Source organism: Dermochelys coriacea, chromosome 7, assembly GCF_009764565.3.
Source record: "Dermochelys coriacea isolate rDerCor1 chromosome 7, rDerCor1.pri.v4, whole genome shotgun sequence".
Taxonomy (NCBI): domain Eukaryota; kingdom Metazoa; phylum Chordata; order Testudines; family Dermochelyidae; genus Dermochelys; species Dermochelys coriacea.
The window spans coordinates 46698745-46723047 of NC_050074.1; the positions used below are offsets into that span (position 1 = coordinate 46698745).

General features: G+C 52.6%; 2 protein-coding genes across 10 annotated transcripts in view; one reads left to right on the forward strand and one right to left on the reverse strand.

Moving 5' to 3' along the window:
* Positions 1-2829, forward strand: part of GRM2 (glutamate metabotropic receptor 2) — a 72476-nt gene extending 69647 nt beyond the window's left edge. The window contains exon 6 of the mRNA XM_038411475.2: positions 350-2829. Coding sequence (XP_038267403.1) covers positions 350-423 — 74 coding nt within the window. The 3' untranslated portion in view covers positions 424-2829. The remainder of the gene's footprint in view (positions 1-349) is intronic.
* RRP9 (ribosomal RNA processing 9, U3 small nucleolar RNA binding protein) lies at positions 2296-24108 on the reverse strand. Of its 9 annotated transcripts, none has more exons than XR_006282719.1 (17): positions 23958-24108; positions 23195-23277; positions 21948-22066; positions 18189-18256; positions 17080-17121; positions 16252-16378; positions 15310-15434; positions 14451-14543; positions 14037-14137; positions 13291-13425; positions 12443-12505; positions 12209-12354; positions 11192-11271; positions 9805-9878; positions 9039-9185; positions 5110-5278; positions 3115-4900 (listed from the first exon to the last, which is right to left on the reverse strand). XR_006282719.1 is itself a non-coding variant. In XM_043518810.1 (16 exons), exons 1-15 carry the CDS (start codon positions 24033-24035, stop codon positions 9083-9085), a joined length of 1449 nt encoding a protein of 482 aa, XP_043374745.1. In that variant the 5' UTR covers positions 24036-24108; the 3' UTR covers positions 2296-2382; positions 9039-9082. The 9 variants fall into 9 exon arrangements, 7 of the variants coding, with proteins under 7 accessions (XP_043374745.1, XP_038265658.1, XP_043374746.1 ...); XR_006282718.1 differs by having other exon boundaries at positions 12197-12354; XM_043518810.1 differs by lacking the exons at positions 3115-4900; positions 5110-5278 and adding an exon at positions 2296-2382 and having other exon boundaries at positions 12197-12354.
* Between the last annotated feature and the right edge of the window lie 195 nt (positions 24109-24303).

Here is a 24303-nt window from a genome sequence, read left to right on the forward strand (position 1 = left end):
GCATGCCTCCGTGACGTGTAATAGCCACTGCCACCTCCCTGGGGGGAGGGGAATCTTTGCAGGACAGGAGGGGACGGTTGCTGGGAGGCCGGAGCAGGCACCCCCAGTTTGTGGGCAGGGTGAGAGGGGGACATGCCCTGGAGAGAGGAAGGGACAGCCCCGGGGCATGGGGTCAGCAGCAGACCATGCCCTCAGCCCCATGGCTGCACGTGGGGCTACAGCGCCTGCTCCAGGGTGCTTTCTGAAGGCCATGGGGAAGGTAGCAGGGTGCGCCAGGCAGCGATGGTGAGGCTGGGACCCAGACCGAGCTGCTGTTCCATAATGCCTCTCTGTGTTCTTCCCCCGCCAGGGTCGGCTTCTCAGTCAGTCCCTACGGTGTGTAACGGCCGCGAGGTCGTGGACTCCACGACCTCGTCCTTATGAAGTGCCCTGTGGCCCCATGGGCACGGGCATGGTCCCCAGCACAGACCCCCGCACAAAGGGGCAGGCCTTTTTCGTTCCCATTGGGCCTTTTGTTTCACAAAGCTGCACTCCCAGCTGCTCGCCGATGCCGTCTTGCTTGCTGGGCCAGCGTTCCCCAAGGAGAGGAGCCGTCGCTGGAGAATTGGGTGCCCCCTTCTGCTGCCCTGCTCCCCTGGCGCCGGCTCAGAAAAACACAACCCTGCTGGGGCGGTCGTGATTGTACTGAATGGACCCGCTGGGGCATGGAGGAACCACACCCTCTCCCTGGGGAGCCAGCACTGAGCCAGGTGGATCTCCTGGCAGATCCACCCTGTGTTACCTCTTGCTGGTCAGATTACCAGAGAGAGCAAAACCCAAGCATCTGTACCTCCCCACTTCTCTCTGCCCTGGAATAGGGTCAGGAGAAAGCCCACAGATTCCCACTGGCTGCTCCAATCTCCCCCTTCCCCACCCCTCAAAGGAAGCAGGACCCCCCCCCTTGAAAGAGCAAATACCAAGGGGTCTAAGGTGCTATGGCTTGAAGAGAACAGACAGGCCCTTCTCAAAGACCACGCTGCCCAGCGGTGCTGGGAAGGATTTCAGACTGAACTAGCCCGGGGGCTCGGGGCTGCTGCTGATTTTGCCAGGAGATCCCTGGTTGGAATGTGAGCCCCCTGCCTCCTCTGAGTTGAGAGAGACTCACTTTGAAATGGACAAACAGGTGCTTCCAAATCAGAGATTTCTGAGCAGAGAGCTTGCTGGGGCTGACCCCAGGAACCTGGACTGAACCCATGATCCTCCTTCTGACACATTACCTGACTCGGCTAGAGGGACCCTACCCGGGGGTTGCCGCATGTGTGGGACTGTAGAGTTTTGTTTAGCAAGGGCAGTCGGGGACGGGCACAGTGGCTAGCCAGGGAGCAGGGATAGGGTGAGGGGCCCCCGGGAACCGGGGTGAGGAGTGGCACAGGAGGGATGCCCTGTCAGTGCCTGGTGTGGGACACTGTCAGAGGAGGGTAGCAGGGGCCTGAAACAACTCCTGCAAGTGGAGAAATGATGACGTATGAGAACGGAGGGAGAGACCTGAAAATAGGGGGCCAGCCAGATGCAGAGAGCGAGTGAGGATCCGGCAGCCTGCAGCCCTAGGGATGACTTCAGGGGGAGCTGTGTGTCCAGCCCCAGGAGACTGGGCCTCTAGGGTGAATGAGTCCCACAACACAGAAAGCAGGGAGGAACCAACCCCCAGCACATGCTTCAGGCCCCTACACGGGAGGGTGGGCGCAGCTGCTGCTCAGGGGGCGGGTGGGGGGCACGGCCCGCTGCTCCCCACTTCCTCAGGGGTTTGCATTTGTTGTGTGCTGGAGCCATTGACCATGCAGCCTGGTGTCCAAAGGTGCTCCCAGCTCTTTGCCCCTACAGGCAGCAGGAAAACGACATTCCCACTGCATTAGGCTGCCCAAGGGGCCGGTCCCCCAGAATGCCCGCATGCCCTTCATGAGCGGCGGGATGGGTCCGTCTGATTCCATGGAGGGCCAGGGTGCCTCAGACCACTCCCATTCCTGAGCCCACCAGGAGCAGCCTGACCATGACATCGCCCAGCAACCAAAGTTGCCTGAGTGCTGGTGCAGCAGCAAAAGCAGCAATAAACCATCTGGCTCTGTGCTTTACAACTGCTCCCCTGCTTTGCTGCAGTTTTCTTGGTACCTTCATCCACCGAGAGCCAGCAGATGAGTGCAAAAGGTACCACTCTTGTCCAGAGCTGCTTGGAGCTTTTCAAACAGCATCATTTTGGGCCCAGAATTGCCTGTTTTCGCTGTGATGCATAAATTGGCCCGAGAGGCTTTTTTTTTTTTAAATGATGCTTTTTTCCCCCAAAATTCAAAGTATCAGGTCTCAATATTCTTGTTGATGCTGGAGGACAACTAGTGATATTGCCAGAGCCTGGAAGACGGGAAAGCATGTTCAGTGAGGCTCTTTAAAACCCTTGGTTATATTTATTTTAAGACCCCACTTAATTCTAACACTTGACAGATCCTTGGGAGAAAAACACTCTTTGTGAAAGGCTCAGCATGCCCTGGCCTTTCAACTGAGGGCTGAGAAAACTGCCATTCAGGTTCTCCATTCCTACAAGGAGTTCTCCAGCTAAAACAGGGACATCATCATAATCCTGATTACTCATCATCAATATCCCAGTCGCACCTGTCGGAAGACGGATACTGGGTTAGATGGACTACTGGTCTGACCCAGTGTGGCCGTTCTTATATAGCTATTCCTGAGATTTGTAAATGGAAAAAACAAGCAGAGACAAATCCTTACAGGTCTTCTTTACGTGTCATAAAGAATCAAAACCAAAAAATTAGAGCCCGTTGCAGATACAGAATTTGTAGCCACATGGGGGGAGGGATAGCTCTCAGTGGTTTGAGCACTGGCCTGCTAAATCCAGGGTTGTGAGTTCAATCCTTGAGGGGGCCATTTAGGGATCTGGGGCAAAAATTGGGGATTGGTCCTGCTTTGAGCAGGGGGTTGGACTAGATGACCTCCTGAGGTCCCTTCCAACCCTGATATTCTATGATCTGATTTGTGATCCACAAAAATGGTTTGCAGGTATCCATGGATATGCAGGACTCTACCAAAAAATCCCCCAGTTTTAACCTTTAAAGGAACACATTAAAGTACATTTCACACTGAATTACGTTACCCATTACGATTACAAGTGATTCCTAGGATCAGGGTAAAGAATCAAAAATTCATGTCTGTTTTTTCCAGTATGTTTCCTTTTTATATTTGATAGCACTTTGTGTAGAGTTCCCCTCCTTCCCCACCCCATATGAATACTCATTTTCCTGCTGTTTGTGTGGGTCTTTCTCACAGCCCCAGGGAGACATTTAGAAAGAGGAAAATGGGATTTCAAAAGTCCCCAACCTTTGTGGAGGGACATAGGTAAATTACTTGTAACTATTTGTTTTGTTAATCAATTAGATTTCAAGTCGCTGGGGTCCCTGGCGTGATGAGGTGAGCACCTGCCCTCTTGCCCATTGGCTTGGATGGCTGAAATAGGACATGCAAGGCAGCGCTCAGAGGAGAGAGACAGGGTGAAGTTATTGGCACAACAATTTGGATCCTTACTGAGAATTTGTTAGTGGTTAATTTCACAGCAACGGATCTTCTGCCTTTGAAATGCATTCAGATGCTGAGCTGCTCTTCCTGTGTCTCAAATGACATCATTAGCCAGCACGTCCTGTAAGGAATTATCCGTATCAAGGCCCTGGTAGGCTGGGTAGTGCTAAAGAGGTCATACCAGTATTTTTCAGCTAACTGATGGAAAAATCCGTGTTTACTGTAGAACTATAGAAGTATTTAAACCAGGTGAGTTATTAGTTATTTAAGCAAACGTGCTGCTGATCTCTCTTAAAAGTTTTCTGTGGGTCTCAACTTTTTTCACAGTAGCCCCATGATGTTGGTGCTAAGCGCTAGAATTCCAGTGTTCGTCGCTGTGCCCAGCCCTCAGCCGTGACACCGGTGCCAATATCCTGTCCTTCTGCCAATGCCCCCTTCCCACCATACTATCCACTGCTCCAGCAGGACACCTGTCAGCACCACGGCTCTTCCTGACTGCTGGACAGGCACTAGCAATTAGCCTCCTGCTCCACTGCTTCTAGTCACTAATCTCCCCCCACCGGGAGACAGCTGTGCATTCCTGCCTCCCCCCACTGTACCTGTGGCCACTGGCACTCAATGCAAGGGAGATCCTGAAAACCAAATGACAGGCTGAGCTGGGCAATGTAGCTCTGTATCTCGTGGCATTTTTTTAATTTTTATAAACTATTTATTGGAAGGAGCCTTTTGGCTGGAGAGAAAACTATAATTAGCCGGCTACTAATGAAAATGTACGTGTTCTTTGGCCCTTGACTAGGATTATTATCATTGTGACACATGTATTACAAGCCAAGTGAGTTTTTAAGCATAGATCTTTTTTGTGACCAAGTTTGTGGTTTTTGTAATTTATGTAAATAAAGTGCTTTTTTTTTTAACGGATGCCCGTAGGTGCCCTGTGGGCCTCTCCCTGGAGTAGAAAGCAAGAGCTGGATGTCTGTGTCTTCTTGGCAGAACTGCATGGTTCCAGGGACTGATGATGGAGTGACTGGGTTCTGTGATTCAGGCAATGTGGGGTCAGTGCCCTGCTGTGCCCCAGCCTGCGTGACACACCTTTGGCGAGTCATGTTATCACTTTGTGCCTCAGTTCCTCTGTCATGGGGGGCCCTGACACCCTTTGCCCTGTGGACGCTTCAGTGTATAGGCTGCCCAACAGGGCTCCCAGCCCAGCTGCCACCTCTCAGTGTCACCATACTACAAACGACAATGAAAAGTGTTGCAGCACCAGGTCAGGTCAATCCTCTATGCACTGAGGTGCTAGAAAGGGGCAGGTTATGGGAGCCAGGCAGGAGGCCCTGAGCCTTCACTTTAAAAATCAAAAAGAAAAGGAGTACTTGTGGCACCTTAGAGACTAACAAATTTATTAGAGCATAAGCTTTCGTGAGCTACAGCATCGATGAAGTGAGCTGTAGCTCACGAAAGCTTATGCTCTAATAAATTTGTTAGTCTCTAAGGTGCCACAAGTACTCCTTTTCTTTTTGCGAATACAGACTAACACGGCTGCTACTCTGAAACCTTTAAAAATCAAGGCAGCACCAAGCTTTTTGCTGGAGGTGAGAAAACAACTCAGTTGCTAAAGTAGAAAAGCAATGGTGGCCCACTGAATAGCTCTGTGCACTGGTTCTTGGGATACCTGGGTTCTAGTCCCGGCTCTGTCCCTGGCCTTGGACCTCAGTTTCCCCAGCTGTGAAATGAAGATGATGCTACTGAGCTGTGTAAAGGGCAAGGTAGCAGTATTCCGCAGCAGGGCAGGGGCTAATTATGAACTCTTCCCCTCACCTGCAAACACACACTTCCCTCTGCCAGTGCAGGGAAGGTAGGAGGCTGGGAAAGGGGATGGCAGGAAACTAGGTGTTTGGGCAGCTCACTCGCCAGTAGCAAGGGCCAGCTGTGCTTGTGGGAAGCTTCAGCCTTCTAGGAGGCCAGGACTGATCCAGAACTGCCCTCCTGCATAGCCAGCTGCATGGGAGATACACACACCCCAGCTCCCATGAGCCATGGGCTAGACTTATGCAAAACCAGTCACTTGCACTATTACCCCCTTCATGCTGACCTGCCCAATGCCTTAGCCAAGTATTACAGCATGGCTGGCCCTTTAAGGGGAGGGCCTAGCAACCCTCCTGAGCTGGCAAATTAATTATAATTAGTGATGGAAGCTATCAAAGGGTCAGGCAAGAGAGAGACTCCCTCCAGAGCAAGCCAGCCCTCTGAGAGGAGGGAGGATGTCCCTTGGCTGGGGGAAGGCAGGCTCAAGTGGGCTCGAGCTAGGCCTTGAAAAGAGGGTGAGGAGCGCCAGGGGCTCCTGCTGCAGCAGCAGAGTGAGGAGCTGGGAGAAGTCTTCAAGCCCGAGGTGACGCTGTATTTACAGACCACTGGGCAAGCCCCTAGAGCTGTTTCCCTTAGGAAGGGGCCCAGGGAAGCAGCAGTATGGCTAAAAGGAACAGCACTAGCTCTTAACACAGGGACCCTGGGCAGTACCCCAGAGCAGAGGGTGGGGTGAGGTTCCTGGGCCAGCCACCAGGAGGAGGTGTAACTGCCTCAGCACCAGCCTGGCAGAGATCAGGGAGGGAGGTGGCTGAGGGGCAGGAGTGCATGCTGGGACGTCTGGACTGTCGGCTGTACTTCGGTCACCCTATCTGCGTGTTGGCACAGATGGGCTAGGGTGGGGGGCTGCAGTAACAGAATCAGGCCATCCCAAGGCCACAGTACTGCTCAACAGAGGGCACTGGGGCAGAGCCCTAGCCTGGCACCAGGAGGTGCTAGCGATGAGTCTCACTGCTTCCACCAAGGCTCTGCTTACCCCTAGCAGAGGGGCACCTGTGCCCTTCCAGGCTGGAGGCCAAAGCCCTTGTCCCACCAAGATTGATTGCACTCTCTTTAAAGGCAGCTTTCAGGTCCCAGTTTGCAACCCTCAGCAGTGAGATGCAACCCGCCCCCCCATCACCACTGCCCTGGCAGCAGAGGCAGGCTGCTGAGCCCATGCCTGTGCTAAAAGCAGTGACTTTTCCAAGCCAACCCCAGGGGAGGCGAGAGCTAGCTTGCTCCCCTGCTGGGGATGGAGGGGGAGAGGAGGTAGAAGCCACTAACCGTGCATCTGTCAGCAGCCCCTTCCTCCCCTTCACCAGGGCCCTGGTTCATGGCTGTAAGCCGGGAGGCATGGAGCCCTTTCAGGGCTGGGCTGAGTCCTCACCGCAGAGGCTGCAGCTATAGCTCAAGGAAATCATTTCCTTTCTCCCTCCTTAGTTTTCCCTTCCCTAAAAGGATGCTAATATTTGCTTGTGGCCTATGGCTGCAAGGATGGAGTGAACTGAGCTACTGAACACTTGTATGTGTTTCCTGAGGGCTGGTATTCCACGGCAGGCCCTCGCCAACTGGAGACAGCTAACTTTCTCTAATGAGCTTTCCTCGCTGCCCCACTATGCAAGGCACACAGCTGTCTTCCACGTGTACAGCAGCCAGGGGCTGTGAGTAGCAGATACAGCACAGTGGGACAGGGCTAGCTCCACTGGCACCTTGAAGCCAGTGTTTGGCTAAGGCAGGTAAGACCTCAGGCCAAGGCTGTGGCAGGGCAAACACTAGGTCCTCAGTTAGTCTCTGCCAACCCAGACGTTGTGCTCAGTGACCCTCTGGCCCAGGCTCCGAGGAGGGATACCAGGGTTTGTTTTACTTTCATCACTGGTGTTCGTTCCCCCAGGTGCAGTATGCAGGGAGGCCCAGTACTACTCCAGGCAGAGCAAATGCAGCTGGGCAGACACAGCTGCTGTAAGAGCTGATGCATAGGAACAGAGCTGGCATAGGCGGCTGAGCTGAACTTATGCCTGAAGATCCAGGAGCAGAACTATTGCAATAAAAAAACCCCAACCCTAAGCTAGCGCAGCCATCAGCTCTCAGATAATGAGAATAGCAGCCGAGAGCCTATGTAAGAATAGCATGCAGGTAGTCAGTCACAGCTTTTAGGCAGTAGCCTGCAAGGCTCTAAGGAACATATATCATAGGAACAGCTCTGTTTAAAAGAACAAAACACCTAGTGTCACAGCTGTCATCAAAATCTTAACTACAGGAGGTGTTTTTTAATGGTCCTGCTTTTCTAGCTTAGCACTTAACAGCCTAATCCCCACTGCAAGCTCCAGTTTGATCAAATGCAGAGTTTAGAGCTGCTCTTCTTGGAGACTGATCCCAGGTGGAAACAGACATGAAAGCACTTAATTCAGTCTCCGAGGCTGCGGCTAGCACAGATGCATTTCAAAATGCCTCAAGTTTCAAGACAAAATGCATCCGATGAAGTGAGCTGTAGCTCACGAAAGCTTATGCTCTAATAAATTTGTTAGTCTCTAAGGTGCCACAAGTACTCCTTTTCTTTTTGCGAATACAGACTAACACAGCTGCTACTCTGAAACAAGACAAAACGAGTGACACTTGAACTTTAGTACATGAGCAGCCATGAACAGTAGCTTCCAAACTTCCCTTGATGGCACCTACAATGGAGATCTACATCATCAGTCCAAAACTCTGCAGCACAGAGACCAAGGGAGAGCAAAACAAAAACAAACCCATCCCCAGATTGATCAGAATGAGATTGAGCTCATGCAGAGATTGCATGCTACGTTTCTGGAGTAGATGCATTAGAGACCTGTCTCCTTGTTTGAATAAAGGCAGTAGAGTCTCTCCAGATCTGATGCACAACCTGGGCCCCCCTGCAGAACTGAGGTCTGGATTCTTGCAGTGGAATCTACAGGGCTTTGATTACTCAGGACTTTCGGTGTGGTCAGTGCACGCACACAACCTGAGCAAGAACTTAGCCTGGGAGCTAATTGCAGTTAGCAGCAAACTGCACGTAACTCAGCTTTCCCCACAGAAGTTAGCCTCAGGGATGAGGCTAAGCAGGAAAGGGAAAAGAGAATCCTGGGCCCTGCCACAAGCTCCAACATCTGGTAGAGAAAGAATTCTTCATGGGATCTCGGCAGGCGGAGATAGGGCTGCCCCTTCCAAGGTGACCTTGAAGGTCATGGGCTGTTTGAGTGAGTGGCTCTGGCCTGTTCTTGGGAAGGGAGGGAGTCAGACTAGGGCTGCCATGGCTTAGTCTGCATGTCCTTCGCCTCCCCCCCACCACATCCCCTCCCCTGCAAAAGCCAGGTCTCAGTTGCTCACACCTTTGGAACAGGTTCTGCCGCTGGCCTTTTGGGGGCAGGAGTAAGTTTGTCCAAAAGATCCTCCCCCCTGCCATGCAACTCTGGCTGCGGAGTGAGGGGGCCTGGGCTTTTCATTTCATATGCGGCCCTTCCCTTTCTTTTGGTGCCCAGCCTGCAACTGGCCCCAGAGAGGACGTCCTCGCCTCTGGTTTCACTCATGACAAAGCATCCAAGCCGTAGACAGGCCAACACTGACAGTAGGGTTTTACACAAGGTGGTTGCTTTTAATGCGAAGTTTTAACTCAAGAGTCTCACAAAGCTCTAGCAGCAACACGACCATATGCAAGAGGGGAGCAGGGTTAGGAGCCATCAGCTGGCTGTGCGCTGCCAGCTGCCGTCCTCTGCAGCGGGATGATGCAGACACTGTTCTTGGCTTCTTTGATTCGCCACCAGCGGCCCAACCTGAACACGAGAGAGGCGCTGAGCTTTCGTTTCCACCATGCCCCAGCAAGAAAGCTGGAGGGAGTTTGAATGAGCCACCTGATGCCAAGTCGAGCTCCCTCCTCAGAGGGTCCTGGTGCTGGCACTCAGTGCTTCGTCCCGCTCCAGCGCCTCCCAGGGGCTCTTGGAGTGCTTTGCAGAGATCCAGTCTCCCAGCACCTGAGATGCGCCATCTCTGGCCTACAGAAGGGGAAGTTTTGTCTCCATTTCCCCCAGGAGAAAACGAGTCACTGGTAAGGCTGCCCTGGAGCAATGGCAGCAGGAGTTTCATACCAGTGCCAGCCAGGCTTTTAGGAGAGTTAGTGCCATTTTCTGCCCTTCCCTCCTAGACAGCCCACTCCTCACATACTTCACCCCAAAAGCTGCCCCTCCCCAGCATTTAACAGACCCTTCATCCCAGCTGAAGACAGTCTAATGCCAAATGTTGGATTTTTTCCAAGCCCCCAGCTCCACCCCATCACCAGCTCTTCCAGACTGACGACCCCAACGGCTGGGAGAGGGTCTGGGATTAGTGGCTGGGGCCTCGGGCCAGAGCCCCTGGACACCCCACATAGCCTTTAGCTAGCACTGAGGTCGGTACCTGTGTTCCTGTCCGATGCCAACAACCAGGAAATCCCCGGCATTCGAGAACTTCAAGCTGTTGACAAAGCCGATCTGAGGAAGAGGAAAAGGCATGAAGCCAGTACCACAGGCTGCAGAGCTATTAGCTGTTCAATATCTTCATAAATGATCTGGAGGATGGTGTGGATTGCACTCTCAGCAAATTTGCGGATGATACTAAACTGGGAGGAGTGGTAGATACGCTGGAGGGGAGGGATAGGATACAGAAGGACCTAGACAAATTGGAGGATTGGGCCAAAAGAAATCTAATGAGGTTCAATAAGGATAAGTGCAGGGTCCTGCACTTAGGATGGAAGAATCCAATGCACCGCTACAGACTAGGGACCGAATGGCTCGGCAGCAGTTCTGCGGAAAAGGACCTAGGGGTGACAGTGGACAAGAAGCTGGATATGAGTCAGCAGTGTGCCCTTGTTGCCAAGAAGGCCAATGGCATTTTGGGATGTATAAGTAGGGGCATAGCGAGCAGATCGAGGGACGTGATCGTTCCCCTCTATTCGACACTGGTGAGGCCTCATCTGGAGTACTGTGTCCAGTTTTGGGCCCCACACTACAGGAAGGATGTGGATAAATTGGAAAGAGTACAACGAAGGGCAACGAAAATGATTAGGGGTCTAGAGCACATGACTTATGAGGAGAGGCTGAGGGAGCTGGGATTGTTTAGTCTGCAGAAGAGAAGAATGAGGGGGGATTTGATAGCTGCTTTCAACTACCTGAAAGGGGGTTTCAAAGAGGATGGCTCTAGACTGTTCTCAATGGTAGCAGATGACAGAACGAGGAGTAATGGTCTCAAGTTGCAATGGGGGAGGTTTAGATTGGATATTAGGAAAAACTTTTTCACTAAGAGGGTGGTGAAACACTGGAATGCGTTACCTAGGGAGGTGGTAGAATCTCCTTCCTTAGAGGTTTTTAAGGTCAGGCTTGACAAAGCCCTGGCTGGGATGATTTAACTGGGACTTGGTCCTGCTTTGAGCAGGGGGTTGGACTAGATGACCTTCTGGGGTCCCTTCCAACCCTGATATTCTATGATTCTATGATTCTAGCCTGTGGGGACACTCGAGTGCAGGGACTCATTAGGACAATGCAACTTTGATCAGGCCAAGAAGGGATTTAATCTCAGCAATTCACTGGCTTCACACACCAGATGGGAGGCAGCCCCTCTGGGTTTATTCTGGACTCCTGCCAAACCTGCACCCCCTCACCCCAGCCTGCACAGCAGGCTTGTTTGGGAAAGGGGAACCCAACTGGAAGAGAAGAAGGAAATTCCCATCTCCGCTCAGCCCCAAGCGTTTGCTCCCGTGTGCCTTGCCAGCCGATAGGGAGCCTTCCTGCCCGCACCCCTTTCTTACCAGGGGGATGTCGAAGAGCAGCTCCAGCCTTCGGAATCCCTCGCCACACTTCCACAGCCGCACGCTGGCGCTGTGCGAGCCTGTGGTCACAGAGCAGAACGTGAGGGCAGTCAGGACTCGCACCTACCCCGGACCACGCTCTGCGCCAATGCAAGCTAGCATGGTCTCCCTCAGACCACAGCCCTGCCGGCATCCACAACTGGCGCCCCACACAGCCCAGCTCCCCCTCCCTCCAATCCAACGCGAAGCACAGGAAGTTGAAGCTGCTGGCTGGGCAACTGGAGCAGCAAGCTGGCCTATTCCAGGGGAAACCACCATCCTGCCTGGGGTTAGGTGGCAGTGGGAGCAAGTCAGGAGCAGAGAGGAGAGTGACGCAGCAATCTCCTGCCAGTGACACATGGGACAGCCTGGTCACAAGGCTGTGGCTCTCTAGAGAGGCCCAGCCAATGTCCCCAGAACCCTAGGCACAGTTACCTCTTGCTTCGAGCTTGCCAGTCACTTATTGTAAGTGACATGGATCCAAGTTCAAACCAAGCCCCACCTCCCCCTCCCAGCCTGCCCCAAACCGCTCTCTTCCCATCTAAGCAGGACTTCCTCACTCCTCAGCTAGTTTCTAGACCAGGATGGCAAGCCTGAGAGTGCTGGGGTAGGAGTTGTAGGAGTGGCAGGGCCTGGGCTAGCTGAGGGCAACATAGGGCCAGTTGTGGGTGAATTCCCCAGGGTTCCAGGAAAGCAGAGCCAGGTTTCCAGAAGAGGGAAGTTAGGAACCTGAGGAATGACCCATTCATGGCGCTTTCTGTCTGGGTCCCTCGGAGCACTGCAAACAGTAACCCAGCCCCATCCGCGAGACAGGCATTGTCCCAGCTGTAGAGTGCTGGCCCAAGCTGCAGGGAGGATAAGAGCTGGGGAGGAAGCAGAGATCGCCCAGCTGCTGGGGCCCTGAAACAGACTGCATCCTTCCTCCCTGCCCCAGTCCCAAAGCAACAGCAAAAGCGAGGGTCTCACAGCGTGAGGCACCTGTGGCTACAATGTCACTGTTCAGCAGGGCGGCCACCGAGGAGATCCAGTATGGCTGCTCCAGGCCCTGGGTGCCGTGGTTACCATGCGCTTGCCTCACCGTCGTGAGCGGCTTCTTCTTCGAAAGACCCCAAAGGGCGACCGACCTATTGTGAGAGATGTGGAGTGAATGAGGCTACGCACCAGAGCCCAGGACTGCAGCACCCGCAGCATGTCTCCAGCGGGGTTACTCACCCATCGTCCGCGCCGGACACCATGTGCTCCTCGTTGATCAGCTGGACGCAGTCGATGGAGCCCCTAAGATGGGCAGAGGGAAGGAGGAGAGCGATTTGTGCCTGTGGGTCCCCTGGGAAGTTACCCTGCAGGGTGCCAGAGCCCCAGAGGCAAGGGTAGCCCCAGAACTTGAGCCGAGTGCAGACCGGCTTCCAACACCACCTCTCAAAGGAGACTGTGCTGGTGGTGTTCAGCATGCTTCAGAACAGGCCTCCCTGGCAGCCCCTCACTGCAACAGGCAGCCCTCTAGAGGTGGAGTATTCCCTAGGTCACCTCCCAGGAGGGCACATTTCCCCTTTTTACTGCTCCCCGACTGGGATCTGGCATGAACACTCTGGACGAGGCCTCCTGCCGGCTGAGCCACTTGCCCTGTGGCTCAGCCTGGCTGGCCTAGTTCCACACCGCACCACTGTGATATGGAAGCTTGGTTGGAGCTGCTTCCAGAAGCTGCTGCTGGGAGGAGCGGTCCCATGGACTGTGCAGTGCTGTGGATGGCCGACAGCCAGCCTTCCCCACCCACCATGTCTGCATCACTCCTGCAGGCACTAGGCAAGGTAGCATGCGCCACCACCAGCTCAACAGGTGTGGCCAATAACCACGCACGAGGCAGGTGCTGGGAGGCCTCTGACAAGACACTGGGCTGCAGAGCAGAGGTAGAACAGACCAGGGCTCGCAGCGCAGTTGCTGGCAGCCACCAGATGGGTATTACGCTTTGGCGGAAGAGCTGCCATGGAAGGTGAAGCAGGTTTAGCAGAGCAGACGCCCTGCAGCCCTCACCACCCTCTGAAGGGGCTGCTACCCACACCTACTGGTGCCCGTAGAACACAAGCTGAGACTCCTCGGGGATCTTCCAGACCCGGACGGTGCCGTCTCGCCCACCTGACGTGACACAGCACTCCCGGCTCAGGCTGTCCAGCCCCGTGATCGCATCTTGGTGCCCGAACCTGGAGTCGGGGGCAAACAGGGCAGAGGATGAGTCCCAATCTCAGTAACCCAGGGGGCCCAGCCTGGCACCTTCTACCTCCCACCTCCCTTCCCACCCAGGCTCTGCATTCTCAGCCGCGAGGGTCACCATCTCCCATCACTGCACGGCCGACACCGATCACTGGTTCTCCTGGATGGAGGCTTGTGGCTACAGCCCACCAGGCCTCCACGCCCACAGAAAACTTGGCCTCTCACCAGACACAGCTGGTAGAAGAGGTGGGGACATCTCTCTCAGGTAAGCACACTTGGCAAGAATGACTCAGGCCCTCAGGAGATTTCTGAGCTACTGATGCAGTAGGAGGTTCCAGATCAGGTGAGCCTGACCACGGTTGCCACCAAACTGAACGGGCTGCTTGGTAGGGCAGGGTAGGCTTGAGCAGAGACCACAGGACAGCTTGGGAGCCAAATGTATTGCTGGGCCAAGCCTGCTGGAGTCCCCTGCTCAGGAATCCCAGTCTTCCATCTCCAGGGTCACCCCAAAAGCCACATAACCCTCCCAGCTCAGCCTCCCACGCGCCCCCTCAGCCTTCCTAGCTCTCCTGCCCCAGGGCAAGGAGAAGCGGGTCCTCACAGCGTTTCCACGTAGGCATTCTCGGCCACGTTCCAGACTTTGACGGAGCGATCGTGTGAGGCGCTGTACAGTTGGTGAGTGCCCTTCTGGAATGACAGGCCCTGGGTGGGGGGAGAGACGGGTGCTAAATACGGAAGAGTGGCTTTAATGCCGATCCAGAACTGCATTCGCCAAGGTGACTACCCTAGGGAAAGGCTGCCCTGGAAGCAGCCAAATTTCCCACGCATCCCGAGCTCAGCACCTCCGAGGAAAGGCACTCGGCAAAGGGGGAGAAGATTCCCATGAAGAAAGGGCTTCCTGACTTTTAAGCAGAGCCTCCATACGTTTCCCAAGTCAACATGAAAGGGCTGGGTGCTCAAAGGCACCTAGTTGTGTCTGAGCTACTTCCCCCGTGCCTCCCCACATGCCACTCACCGTCACAGCGTCTCGATGGCCAGTGAATTTATACAGGTGCTTGCACGTGACAGCATCCCAGATCATGATCAGTTTGTTCCTGTCTCCTGTGGCCTAGCAGGGAGACAGAGGACACTCTCACCAGCAGCCCCTAACTGGCTTTCCTGGGTCTGTGTCATCACAGCGGGCTGTGTGGCTGCGCTATTGTGTTCTGCTGCCATTTCAGAGGCCCAGAGAGAGACTCGGAGGCAGAGCTGGCCAGCAGGAGAGGTCTCAGCCAGATGGGAGGTGGGATTTCCCACTAGCCACCCCTTGGTTTTGTTCCCAGCTCACGGTCTTCCCCTGGAGAGCATACAGAACAAACAGACTTTGTCCTTTCTCCTCCTCTCGGGATGGTCCCATCAGCACCACAGCCAATGCTAGAGCCCAAGGCTGGTGAGATCCAGTTGTGCAGCCAGCCAGAGAGGCAGAGGTGATAATGTGTGTGCTGCCGGTGACTGGCAGATGGGCCCGGTCATGGCACAGCAGCCACCAGCATTTCGCCACCTGGGCAGAGATGGACCCTGCTTCTATCAGGGCAAGCTTCCCCAACAAGGTCTCACCATACAAGCCGTGCATCATGCACTCACAGCTGATGTGCTGTTTGCAGCTCCTGTATCCTCTCTGGAGGGAGGCACCCACCCAGCACCTAGTGGGGGCCAGGGACGGAGAACAGGCAGCAGGGCAGGGAATCAAAGGGGGTTCAGCATTTGCAATGAAGCAGAAAAAACAGACAGCGAGCAAGAATTCACTGAGAAGAGGCTCCTCTCACCACATGGCTAAAGAACAAGGGTGAGCCAGCCAGCAGGGGAGAGGGCCGGGCCTGGCCACTCCTCCTTACCAGGTATTTGCCATCTGACGAGATGGCCATGGAAAGAATGTGCGCTGTGTGGCCGATGTGCTGGGTCTCTGTCCCCTTCTTCCCTCCAGGGATCACGTGCAACTTCTTCCCGCTCTCCACATCCCCTGCAGCAGATTGCATCAGTCACCTCCTGCCTGATTCTGCAGGGCTGCCTCAGCCAGTGTGTCCTCTTGGCAAGCCAAGGGCCACAGAGACAGAGCCAGCACCTCTCCAGAGGGTTAGGAAGTAGAGAGCGCAGACGGTCCCAGCTCACCCGTCTCATTCCATTAATGAGGACTCCTTGGTAATGAGGCAGGAGATTCCAACTATCCCCAGCTGTTCAGAGCAAGGTGCGGGAGGATCACAACTAACAGTACAGGGGAGTTCCTGCACTAGCCCCAAAGCAAAACTTCCAGAGGGCAGAGCTGACGCTGTACCGAACACAGTCTTCAATCCCACTGTGAATGCTAACGACCGAGACTCATTTTTTCAGGAGGGTCAACTCATTTTGGGCCCCTAAGGTCTAAGCACTCATTTCTTTCCCCCCCCTCCCAAAAGGCAGCGGGAGCTGGGTGTGCATGGCGCTTCTGAAAAAACAGGGGTGTAGGTGTTTGGAGCTGAGCACTCAAGAACTATGGGGAACCCCCCCAAATTAGTGGGCACTTCTGAAGATTTAGATCCCTGCTTTCAGGATCAGTGCTACTCCAGCACTAAAATCTAGCTTGTAACAAAGCAAGAGACCTCCTTTCAGAGGAGGAGGAGGCTACAAGCAAAGCTAGAAATAGACAAGCTCGGACAGTCTGCCCTGCATAGCTAGGATGTGTGAACATAGCATCTGCCGGGAGATGGAGCACAGCCAGGTTATGGGAGACAATGTCTTTGGAAATTCTGGAACCTGCAAGCCACTGGACTAAGAGGGGAGGTGGCCTAGGGAAAACTCACATTTGATGATAGAGCAGTCTTTGGCAGCTGAGAAGATGCACTTGTCATCTGGAGAGATGACCAGGCAGGTGATGGGCAGTTGGTGACCTCGCAGCACTCGGATGGCTGCTGTATCTGGAGGCTGCAACTGTTCACACACAGCACCTCATTAACAAAGTGCTCCAGCACCACAGAACATGTGTGGGTTGCAAGCTATTTTATCCCCGGGGATAGGACACACACACAGACTTCAGTGGGAGTGCAGCACCATGAAGATCTAGCTGTCAGCACCCAACTTTAGAAGGCCAAGATTTTCAAATATTTAAGGTACTATATACCCCTCCCCCCCCACCAATTACCAACAACAGAGCACTATCAACACCCCTGTGATAGGACAAATGCTATTATCCCCATTTTACAGATAGGAAACCAAGGCACAGACATGCCCCATGACTTGCCCAAGGTCACCCAAGAAGTCTGTGGCAGGGCATGGAATTGAACCCAGGTCTCCTGCCGTTCACTCCGGTGCTCTACCCATTAGGCCACGCTCCCACAGAGCAAACCTGGATCCACAAGAGTCCCAGATTCGTGCAGGGCCACCTTGCCATAACATGCAAATGCTGTTATTTTCAACTGAACTAGGAGCAAGCTCGTCCGAAGCTCCGGCATTATGAGAGAACAGTTGGTCTGACAGCCAGGAGATTGAGCCAGTCCAGAAAGGGATCACATGACAATGAGACCCCCCCCCCACACCCATGCCTCCAAGGGAGAATGCGCTGCGAGCGACCTCTTCCTGCCCCTACCCAACTCTGAAGCAGGAGCAATTCATGCAAAGTTTTGCAAACTTACATCTTTGGCGATCAGTCGCTGCAGTTTTCCCTTCTGTTCAAGCTGTTGAAAGTACAAGGCAGTTAGACATGAGCAGCAAAGGCCTAGGTACTCAGTCCCTGCATAGTGGAGGCTATTCTGCCCTTATAAGAAGTGGAATGAGGACAATTTAGATACCAAAGTTGTTAAGTTGCACAGTCAACTGCTTGACCACGCTTTGGTTCGGCCTGAAATACATTCCAGAAAACCAAATAATCAATGTCACCCAGGTTTGTTGCTAAAAGCCAATAAAAAGCATAGCACAGGAAGAACAGTATCATATTGAACCTGGCTCTGGGAGGCTCTCATGAAGTGTTAAATTCACCTAAAGCTATCTTTTTATATCCTACCCATTTACACGAAGTGCTGTGTACATCACCTGAAACTGGATTTAACCAAGCAGCTTTCTACGTTCTTTTTCTGGTACTACGCTGTACCCCTTTACCTCTTTTGTTCCGAGAGCATGCACTCCAGGTACTAGGCCTGGGAAAGCACCTCTGCTGTTTGCAAGAGGGTAGAACTTGGTCTTGGCTTTTTCCTTTGGGATATTCTAGTAGTAGCCTGAGAGTTTTACTCCCTATCTCTTGCTATGGTAAAACACTCCCGTGTCCTGATCCTGACCGTTTTCCTATCTTCTTAAGCCAAAGTTTACTTCTACTAATGCAAGGTGTTATGGGATACTTGACAAGGGTGGACAGAATTGTGGAGAGAGTAGAATACATTCAAATGAACAGAACTTCCCAATACTTATATTAACACTAAGCTAATACATGTGTTGTTAGGCAACCTAGGTGATGGGCACCTTAAGAATGTTGATGGTTTAAACATGAATATGCAAAGAGGCCCATGGGTGTGTTTACCTCTCGGCCTAGCAGAGGCCAGGGTTCCCATGCATGGAGTTGCTGAGATTGTAGCCATGAGACAGGCCCTCAAAGGCAAGCTGAAAGTGGGAGGGGGGGGGGGAAGAGAATCCCCAGGGCTTCAGGAGCATCAGGAAGAAAGAAGCAGGCGCGATTCAAAAGAGAAGAAGAGGTCAGCAAGCAAGAAGCCCCTGAATCCACTAACTCCTCTCCCCCAAGCAGCCTACTCACCACATCTTCCTTCAGTCGGCCAGCAACCAAGTCCTTTTCCAAGGCCACCTCTTCTGCCTTTTCCTCCTCTGCCCAAGAGACAAGCACAGACAGCACATTGGGAATAGAGCTCACCACCCACAGCAAGAAGGCTGGTGACATACTACTGAAGCAATGAACATTCCTGCCTTAGCAGAGCTTCCTCTCCGAGAGGAGGAGCAAGCAGCAGACGGCCCTCCAAGAACTATACACCCTAACGTTAGCACAGGCTTTTAACTATGCAAATAAGTGGGGAGCTGGTCCCCAGTGACTGCCTGGTCAGCCCTGATCCTCCAGATCATCAGGCCCAGTCTCATTTACAGTAGTTTCCTGGCCAACAGCAGACCACGCATCCCCCATATCAACAAGTGGAAACTTAAGTGCTCTAGCCCTTGCATTACCACTTTAAGGCAGAGTTTATCCCCGTGTCCGTGCTATAAGCAGCTCCTGAGCATACTTCAGGGCTTCATCTGGCTGCATAAAGGTTTTATATCCTTTTCTGGGGATTATTTTTAAAACGACTGGATAGGTGGTGCTGCAGGTGTGACTGACACACCTGAAACTTCCTCACTGGGTCATTCTATAGAGGTTCTTATGACAAGTGTGGCATTGTAAGATCCAAGCTTATATCGTCTATGCATCCTTTAGCACTACACAGAAAGCTTGGGAAAACATGATGTGCTTGCCGTTATGTGCAATGGAATCTTAAAGCTGCTAGTCTCGGGATATTCCTGCCATTGCAAAGTCCTATTTTGAGTCAGTTCCCTGCTGGGTTAGGCGGTGATTTTGTCAACAAAATGGGTAATGGAGCCAGGGTTTAGCATGAATGCAGCTGAAAGCTAGGACTGCATCATGCCCATGGCTCCTGTATTATCCCCACTTTAACAAGCATTGAAATGGATGTGCGGAGAAGGGACAGCCTTGCCCAACATCTCACAGCAAGTTGGCAGCAGATCCAAGGTCAGAATCCAAGCTTCTTGATTTAACTGCTACACTCCCTCTGAAGCATTCCCCAGAATAAGCTACTGTAGTAACACTGCCCTCTTGTTATAGTAGTAACAGTTAGACTTGTTTTCCTAGCATGTTAAGTACAAGCCATCTAGATTTATCCTTAACCTGGTTTAAAAAAATAAAGTCTTTTACTGCCGTTACACGCAAAGGATAAAGTTACAGGGGCTGACAAATTCAGACTGGAGATATGTTGTACATTTTTCACAGTGAGGGTAATTAACCATTGGACAGTTTTACCAAGCGTGCCAGTGATGGAAAATCCACCACGAATCCTATACAAGGGGGATATAAAGCGTATTTTAAAAGATCCGCCCTTGTTCAAACAGGAATTATTTCAGGGCAGTTCTCTGGTCTGTGTTATATAGGAGCTCAGACTACATGATCACAGTGGTCCCTTTCTGGCCTTGGAATCTATGAATAGCAGCACAGTCTCACTAGCAGATCTTACAAGGCTTTTAAAGCTGGCACATGCCTAGTTTAGATCCTTTAATGTCACCCTATTTGTGTTTCCCCAATGAGACGTTGAAGGATGAGGAGTACTTGTGGCACCTTAGAGACTAACAAATTTATTAGAGCATAAGCTTTTGTGAGCTGCAGCTCACTTCATCGGGCATCCGATGAAGTGAGATGTAGCTCACAAAAGCTTATGCTCTAATAAATTTGTTAGTCTCTAAGGTGCCACAAGTACTCCTTTTCTTTCTACGGCTAGAGACTAACACGGCTGCTACTCTGAAACCTGTTGAAGGATGACAAGATCTTGAATACAGACTGATGATTTGGAGCTGCTTTGTAATTTACAAGTTCTGTATGTTGGCCTGGTTATTGGGGTGCGTTCTGTATGACCAGCCACTTAGATCAACAGGGCAGTCTGTGAAAACCAGCTGCGAGGAAGAAGAGCTAAGCCAGCACTCTGCAGACACCAGAGAGTTGTTAAGGACAATGCCAGGCCTTTGTGCTTTGATGATTCTGGCTCTGTCTCCTGCTGAGCCTACAGGACTGTTGACCAGAAGGGTCAGAGCCCAGGAACAGAGGGAAAAAGCTGCTAGAGGGTTAAAAAGGAACCCTCTCTCAAGGGAGGGGGGAAAAGGACTGAGACAGACACCCGGTAGGTTGTCTGAAGAGGTCAGGTCTGCGTAGGCTAACAGCAGGGGATTGTAAGCCTTTAGACAAGGCAGATGTGTCTAGACTGTTCTGTTCTATAATCCCTCCCTCTCTCTCTCTCCAATGCTTTGTTCCTACTGCAGCATAGAAATTGTGGTTTTAAGAGCCTGTTTTGGCACTATGTACATCCTCACGTGTCACTGTGGCAGCGAAAGGCCAGTTAACCCAGCTGAAGATGAAGCCCACCTAATGGTGCTATAAAAGAGGGGAAGTCCTGAGCAGAAGGGGGCTGGAGGGAGAAACTTTGCAATAGCTCTGTGGGACTAGAGCCTGGGGAGACTAGGAGGTGGTCCAGGAATCCTCTCAAGAAGAGAAGTCTGGCAGGAGTCCCAGGAGAGGAGTTGCTGGAAGTTTCCACTCTCTGGGAGAGGAACCACAGAGAAGCCTGCAGAAAGGAACTTGTATCCTGGAAATGTTCCTGGAGGGCAAGGGCAGGGGGGAGAAGGGAACCCTTAAAGCAGGCCAGGGAGAAGAGAGACTCTAGGAAAGAAGCCCTGAGGGTCAGTGGCCTGGGAGGAGCCAGACCATCAGGGAGAAAGCCTGGGGAGGCAGCCTTCTGTGAGAGAGGAAAGGCCCTGTAGGGCCTGGGATGGGGGCAAAGCCTGCAGAGGATCAATCCTGGGAAGTGTGGAAGAGTTCTGGTACCTGTGACACTGTTACCCCAAAATGCATGGGACTAAAGCATGACCTGACCAGAGGGCCATGTCATGAGAAGAGACCACTGCAGGGCTGGACCAGCTGTCAGCAGAGGGCGCTAGATGAGGAAAAAGATACTATGCCACACCCATGTGCAAGGAGGAACTCCAGCGGTAAGTCACCTATCTTACATTACCTCTGATCAGAATCCTAAAGGGAAGAACCACAGGTGTCAAACTCAATCACACCTGCAGGATAACCGGGCTTGATACACAGGATATGGTAGCCCAGTCTAAGAGTGGGAGAATTGCAGATTCTGATTGCAAGGCCTGACACCTCAGGTGATGCGCTCGGAGACCAGCAGCTTATTCTGCAACCGTGGCAGACTTTATCCAAGAAGGATAGTATTTTATATAGCAGATGACTTACAACGAGCTTCAGGACACAACAACGCAGATGATGAAGAAAGCATTTCAGAGCTTTTCTTTCAAGTTACTTGGAACACAACCAACACATCAATTGTTACATGTCAAGATAAACTGTAGATTCGATTTGTGTAGTGACTGGGACACCTATGCTGAATTGCCACATTTAGGAAAGTAAGGAAGCAGGCACGAAGTACGAGACTCTGCATTTTTGTCACTTAATTTTATACTTCTCTATATACTAGTAAATGCATTAAATTATTTAGATTGTCCCCAAAGAGGTTAGACTGTCTTCTTTGGGGTCTGTACTTAATAGTAAATTTCATCAAGCGAAAGTTGTCCAGTCATTACAGTACTTAAGCCCAAGTAGCAGAGAAGAGGCCCAACTCCTGTGTGCAAATCAGTAAGGAAGAGCAGCGGGGCTGAGGTACAGCTCCTAGTGTCCTTGCTCCTCAATAGCCTCCCCTGCACTGCCCAGCCACATGCACCCAGTCTGTCGAATACTCACCCTGCTGTCGAAGCTGCTCCAGGTAAAGTTTGGCTAATCTCAGCTTCTTTTCCTGTGCGGTCTCTTCAATCTCCTCTTCTGCCTCATTGTCCTTCTTCCGCTTCCCACCAAATGTAGGGCTACAGGGGAAGAGAGGGTGTGTGTGTGTGCGTGCGTTCCACCAACCATAACACCTTTCACTTTATAGGCCATTTGTAGTCTAGTATCCAGTCAAGAAAATCTGCTTTTGGACTGAAGTCTGTGTACAGAGGGACAGTCACGCATAGCCATTTAAGTATATAAACAGGCCCCACTCAACTTTTTTATTTAGAAGTGTATAAAGGGGCAGTTCTTTGTAATTAACCAAGAAATAACATTAAGTGGAGAAAAAAGAAAAGGAGTACTTGTGGCACCTTAGAGACTAACAAATTTATTAGAGCATAAGCTTTCGTGAGCTACATCGGATGAAGTGAGCTGTAGCTCACGAAAGCTTATGCTCTAATAAATTTGTTAGTCTCTAAGGTGCCACAAGTACTCCTTTTCTTTTTGCGAATACAGACTAACATGGCTGCTACTCTGAATTAAGTGGAGAGGGTCCCCACCACCTAGTATAGATCCCACATTTCTGAAACAGTGGCCACCACCACTTTAAGTGAGAGGGACTGTGAAAGTCTGGCTTGGAAAGTGCATCATGCAACTGTAACTAACTATAGTTCTGCAAGATGCCATGGAACAGCCTGCATAGAACCACAGAGACAGATTCTAGTCTATGTAGATACTTATACCATGCTCATCAATGTAGCATCTGAGTGCTTTCCAGCTGAGCAATGTGAGTAACATCTTCATTTGCTTGTTCTCTCCTCCCCTCCTAAGGGGAGAAGTGTGTGCAGTGGAGTGGTCTGGGATTTTTTAAATACACACTGCAGTGATGGTCCTTAATTCCTGGGGGAGTTCGTTCCAGAGTCTGGGACAGGCTCCTGAAACCACTGTCTCCTGATCGTAGGAAGTTGCAAAGCAATCTCAGGAAAAGCATACAAAAGAAGAGCTGGGAGTGTCCCACCTTGTTTCCCCCCACTGAATCCCAGGAGGAGGGATTTCTCTCTCTCTCTCTCTCTGTATTTCTATGGCCCTCACCTCTACAGTGTCTGGGCATCTTGGAGTGGGAGGAGGGGTGGGCATAGGTAGGGATGTCTCCTGGGTTCTGCTCTGCAGGGTGGCTATCCGAGGGACCCTTTGGGGCAACACCCACAGGGGAGCTACTGTATTACCTCTCTGTATCGGAGTCACTGGAGATCTCCTCATTCAGCTTCAAGCCAGCTTTCTGCCAGGATTTCTCCTCTGCATCAGGGACCTCAAGAACAAAACTCTCTTTCAGCACATCCTGGCTACAGCAACAAGGCTGGGGGAGGGGGACACCAGCCCACGCTGTCTCCCCTCTCATAACTTGGAGGGAGGGGGGCAATGGGCAGGGAAAGCCCACTCCTTGCAACCACCCTAGGATCCCCACAATGTCCTATCACCTCCAGCCCATACTAAGCCGAGGAAAAGCGATAGGCAGCTACCTTAGCTAGCCTAGGAAATTCTTGCATCCTCTCTCATTCCCCCCAGCCCCTTTGCCCCCCACCCACCTCCATTCCCCTAGCCTTCCACCCCATTCCCCCTACCCAACCCCTCCAGCCCTCGATCCCCCCACCCCCCGGTCCTCCACTACCCCCAGCCAGCTCCGTTCCCCCTCCCCAGCTCCCTAGTCCCCCGCTTCCCCAGCCAGCCTCCCCCCCATTCTCCCTCCCCAGCTCCTCTGTTCCCCACTTCCCCCGGCCCATTCTCTCTACCAAGCCCCTCCGTCCTCCACTTTCCCCAGCCTGCCCCATTCCCCCTACCCAGTCCCTCCATTCCCCTAGTCCCCGATTTGCCCCAGGTAGCCCCCTACCCCATTCCCACCAGCCTGCCCCTCCATCCCCCAAGTCCCCGATTCCCCCATCAGCTCCTTAGTCCGACCCCCATCTCCCCGTCCCCGGGACCCGCCCCCACCTTGCGCCGCCTGCGCCCGGCTCCCCCCGCCGCGGCCGCTCGCTGCTGCTGTTTCTTCTTCGCTCCGGACGCCGCCATGCTGCCGCCTCCGGCCCAGCCTCTTGCTCCGCACTAGCCGCACGTGGCGCTCTGGCTCCACCCCTGGATCCCTCCCATTGGGCAGAGCCACTCCGGCCCCGCCCTCAGCTCCTCTCCATTGGTTAAAAAGAAAAGGCGCATGTGTCGCCACAGTGGGATCCGGGAAGTGGGCGGGCGAAGCCCCGCCCCGGCTAACCCCTCCCCCCCCCCCCGCCTAAGAGGGGGATCCACAGGACCTGGAAAGCCAAATAATTCCGGGGGACAACTA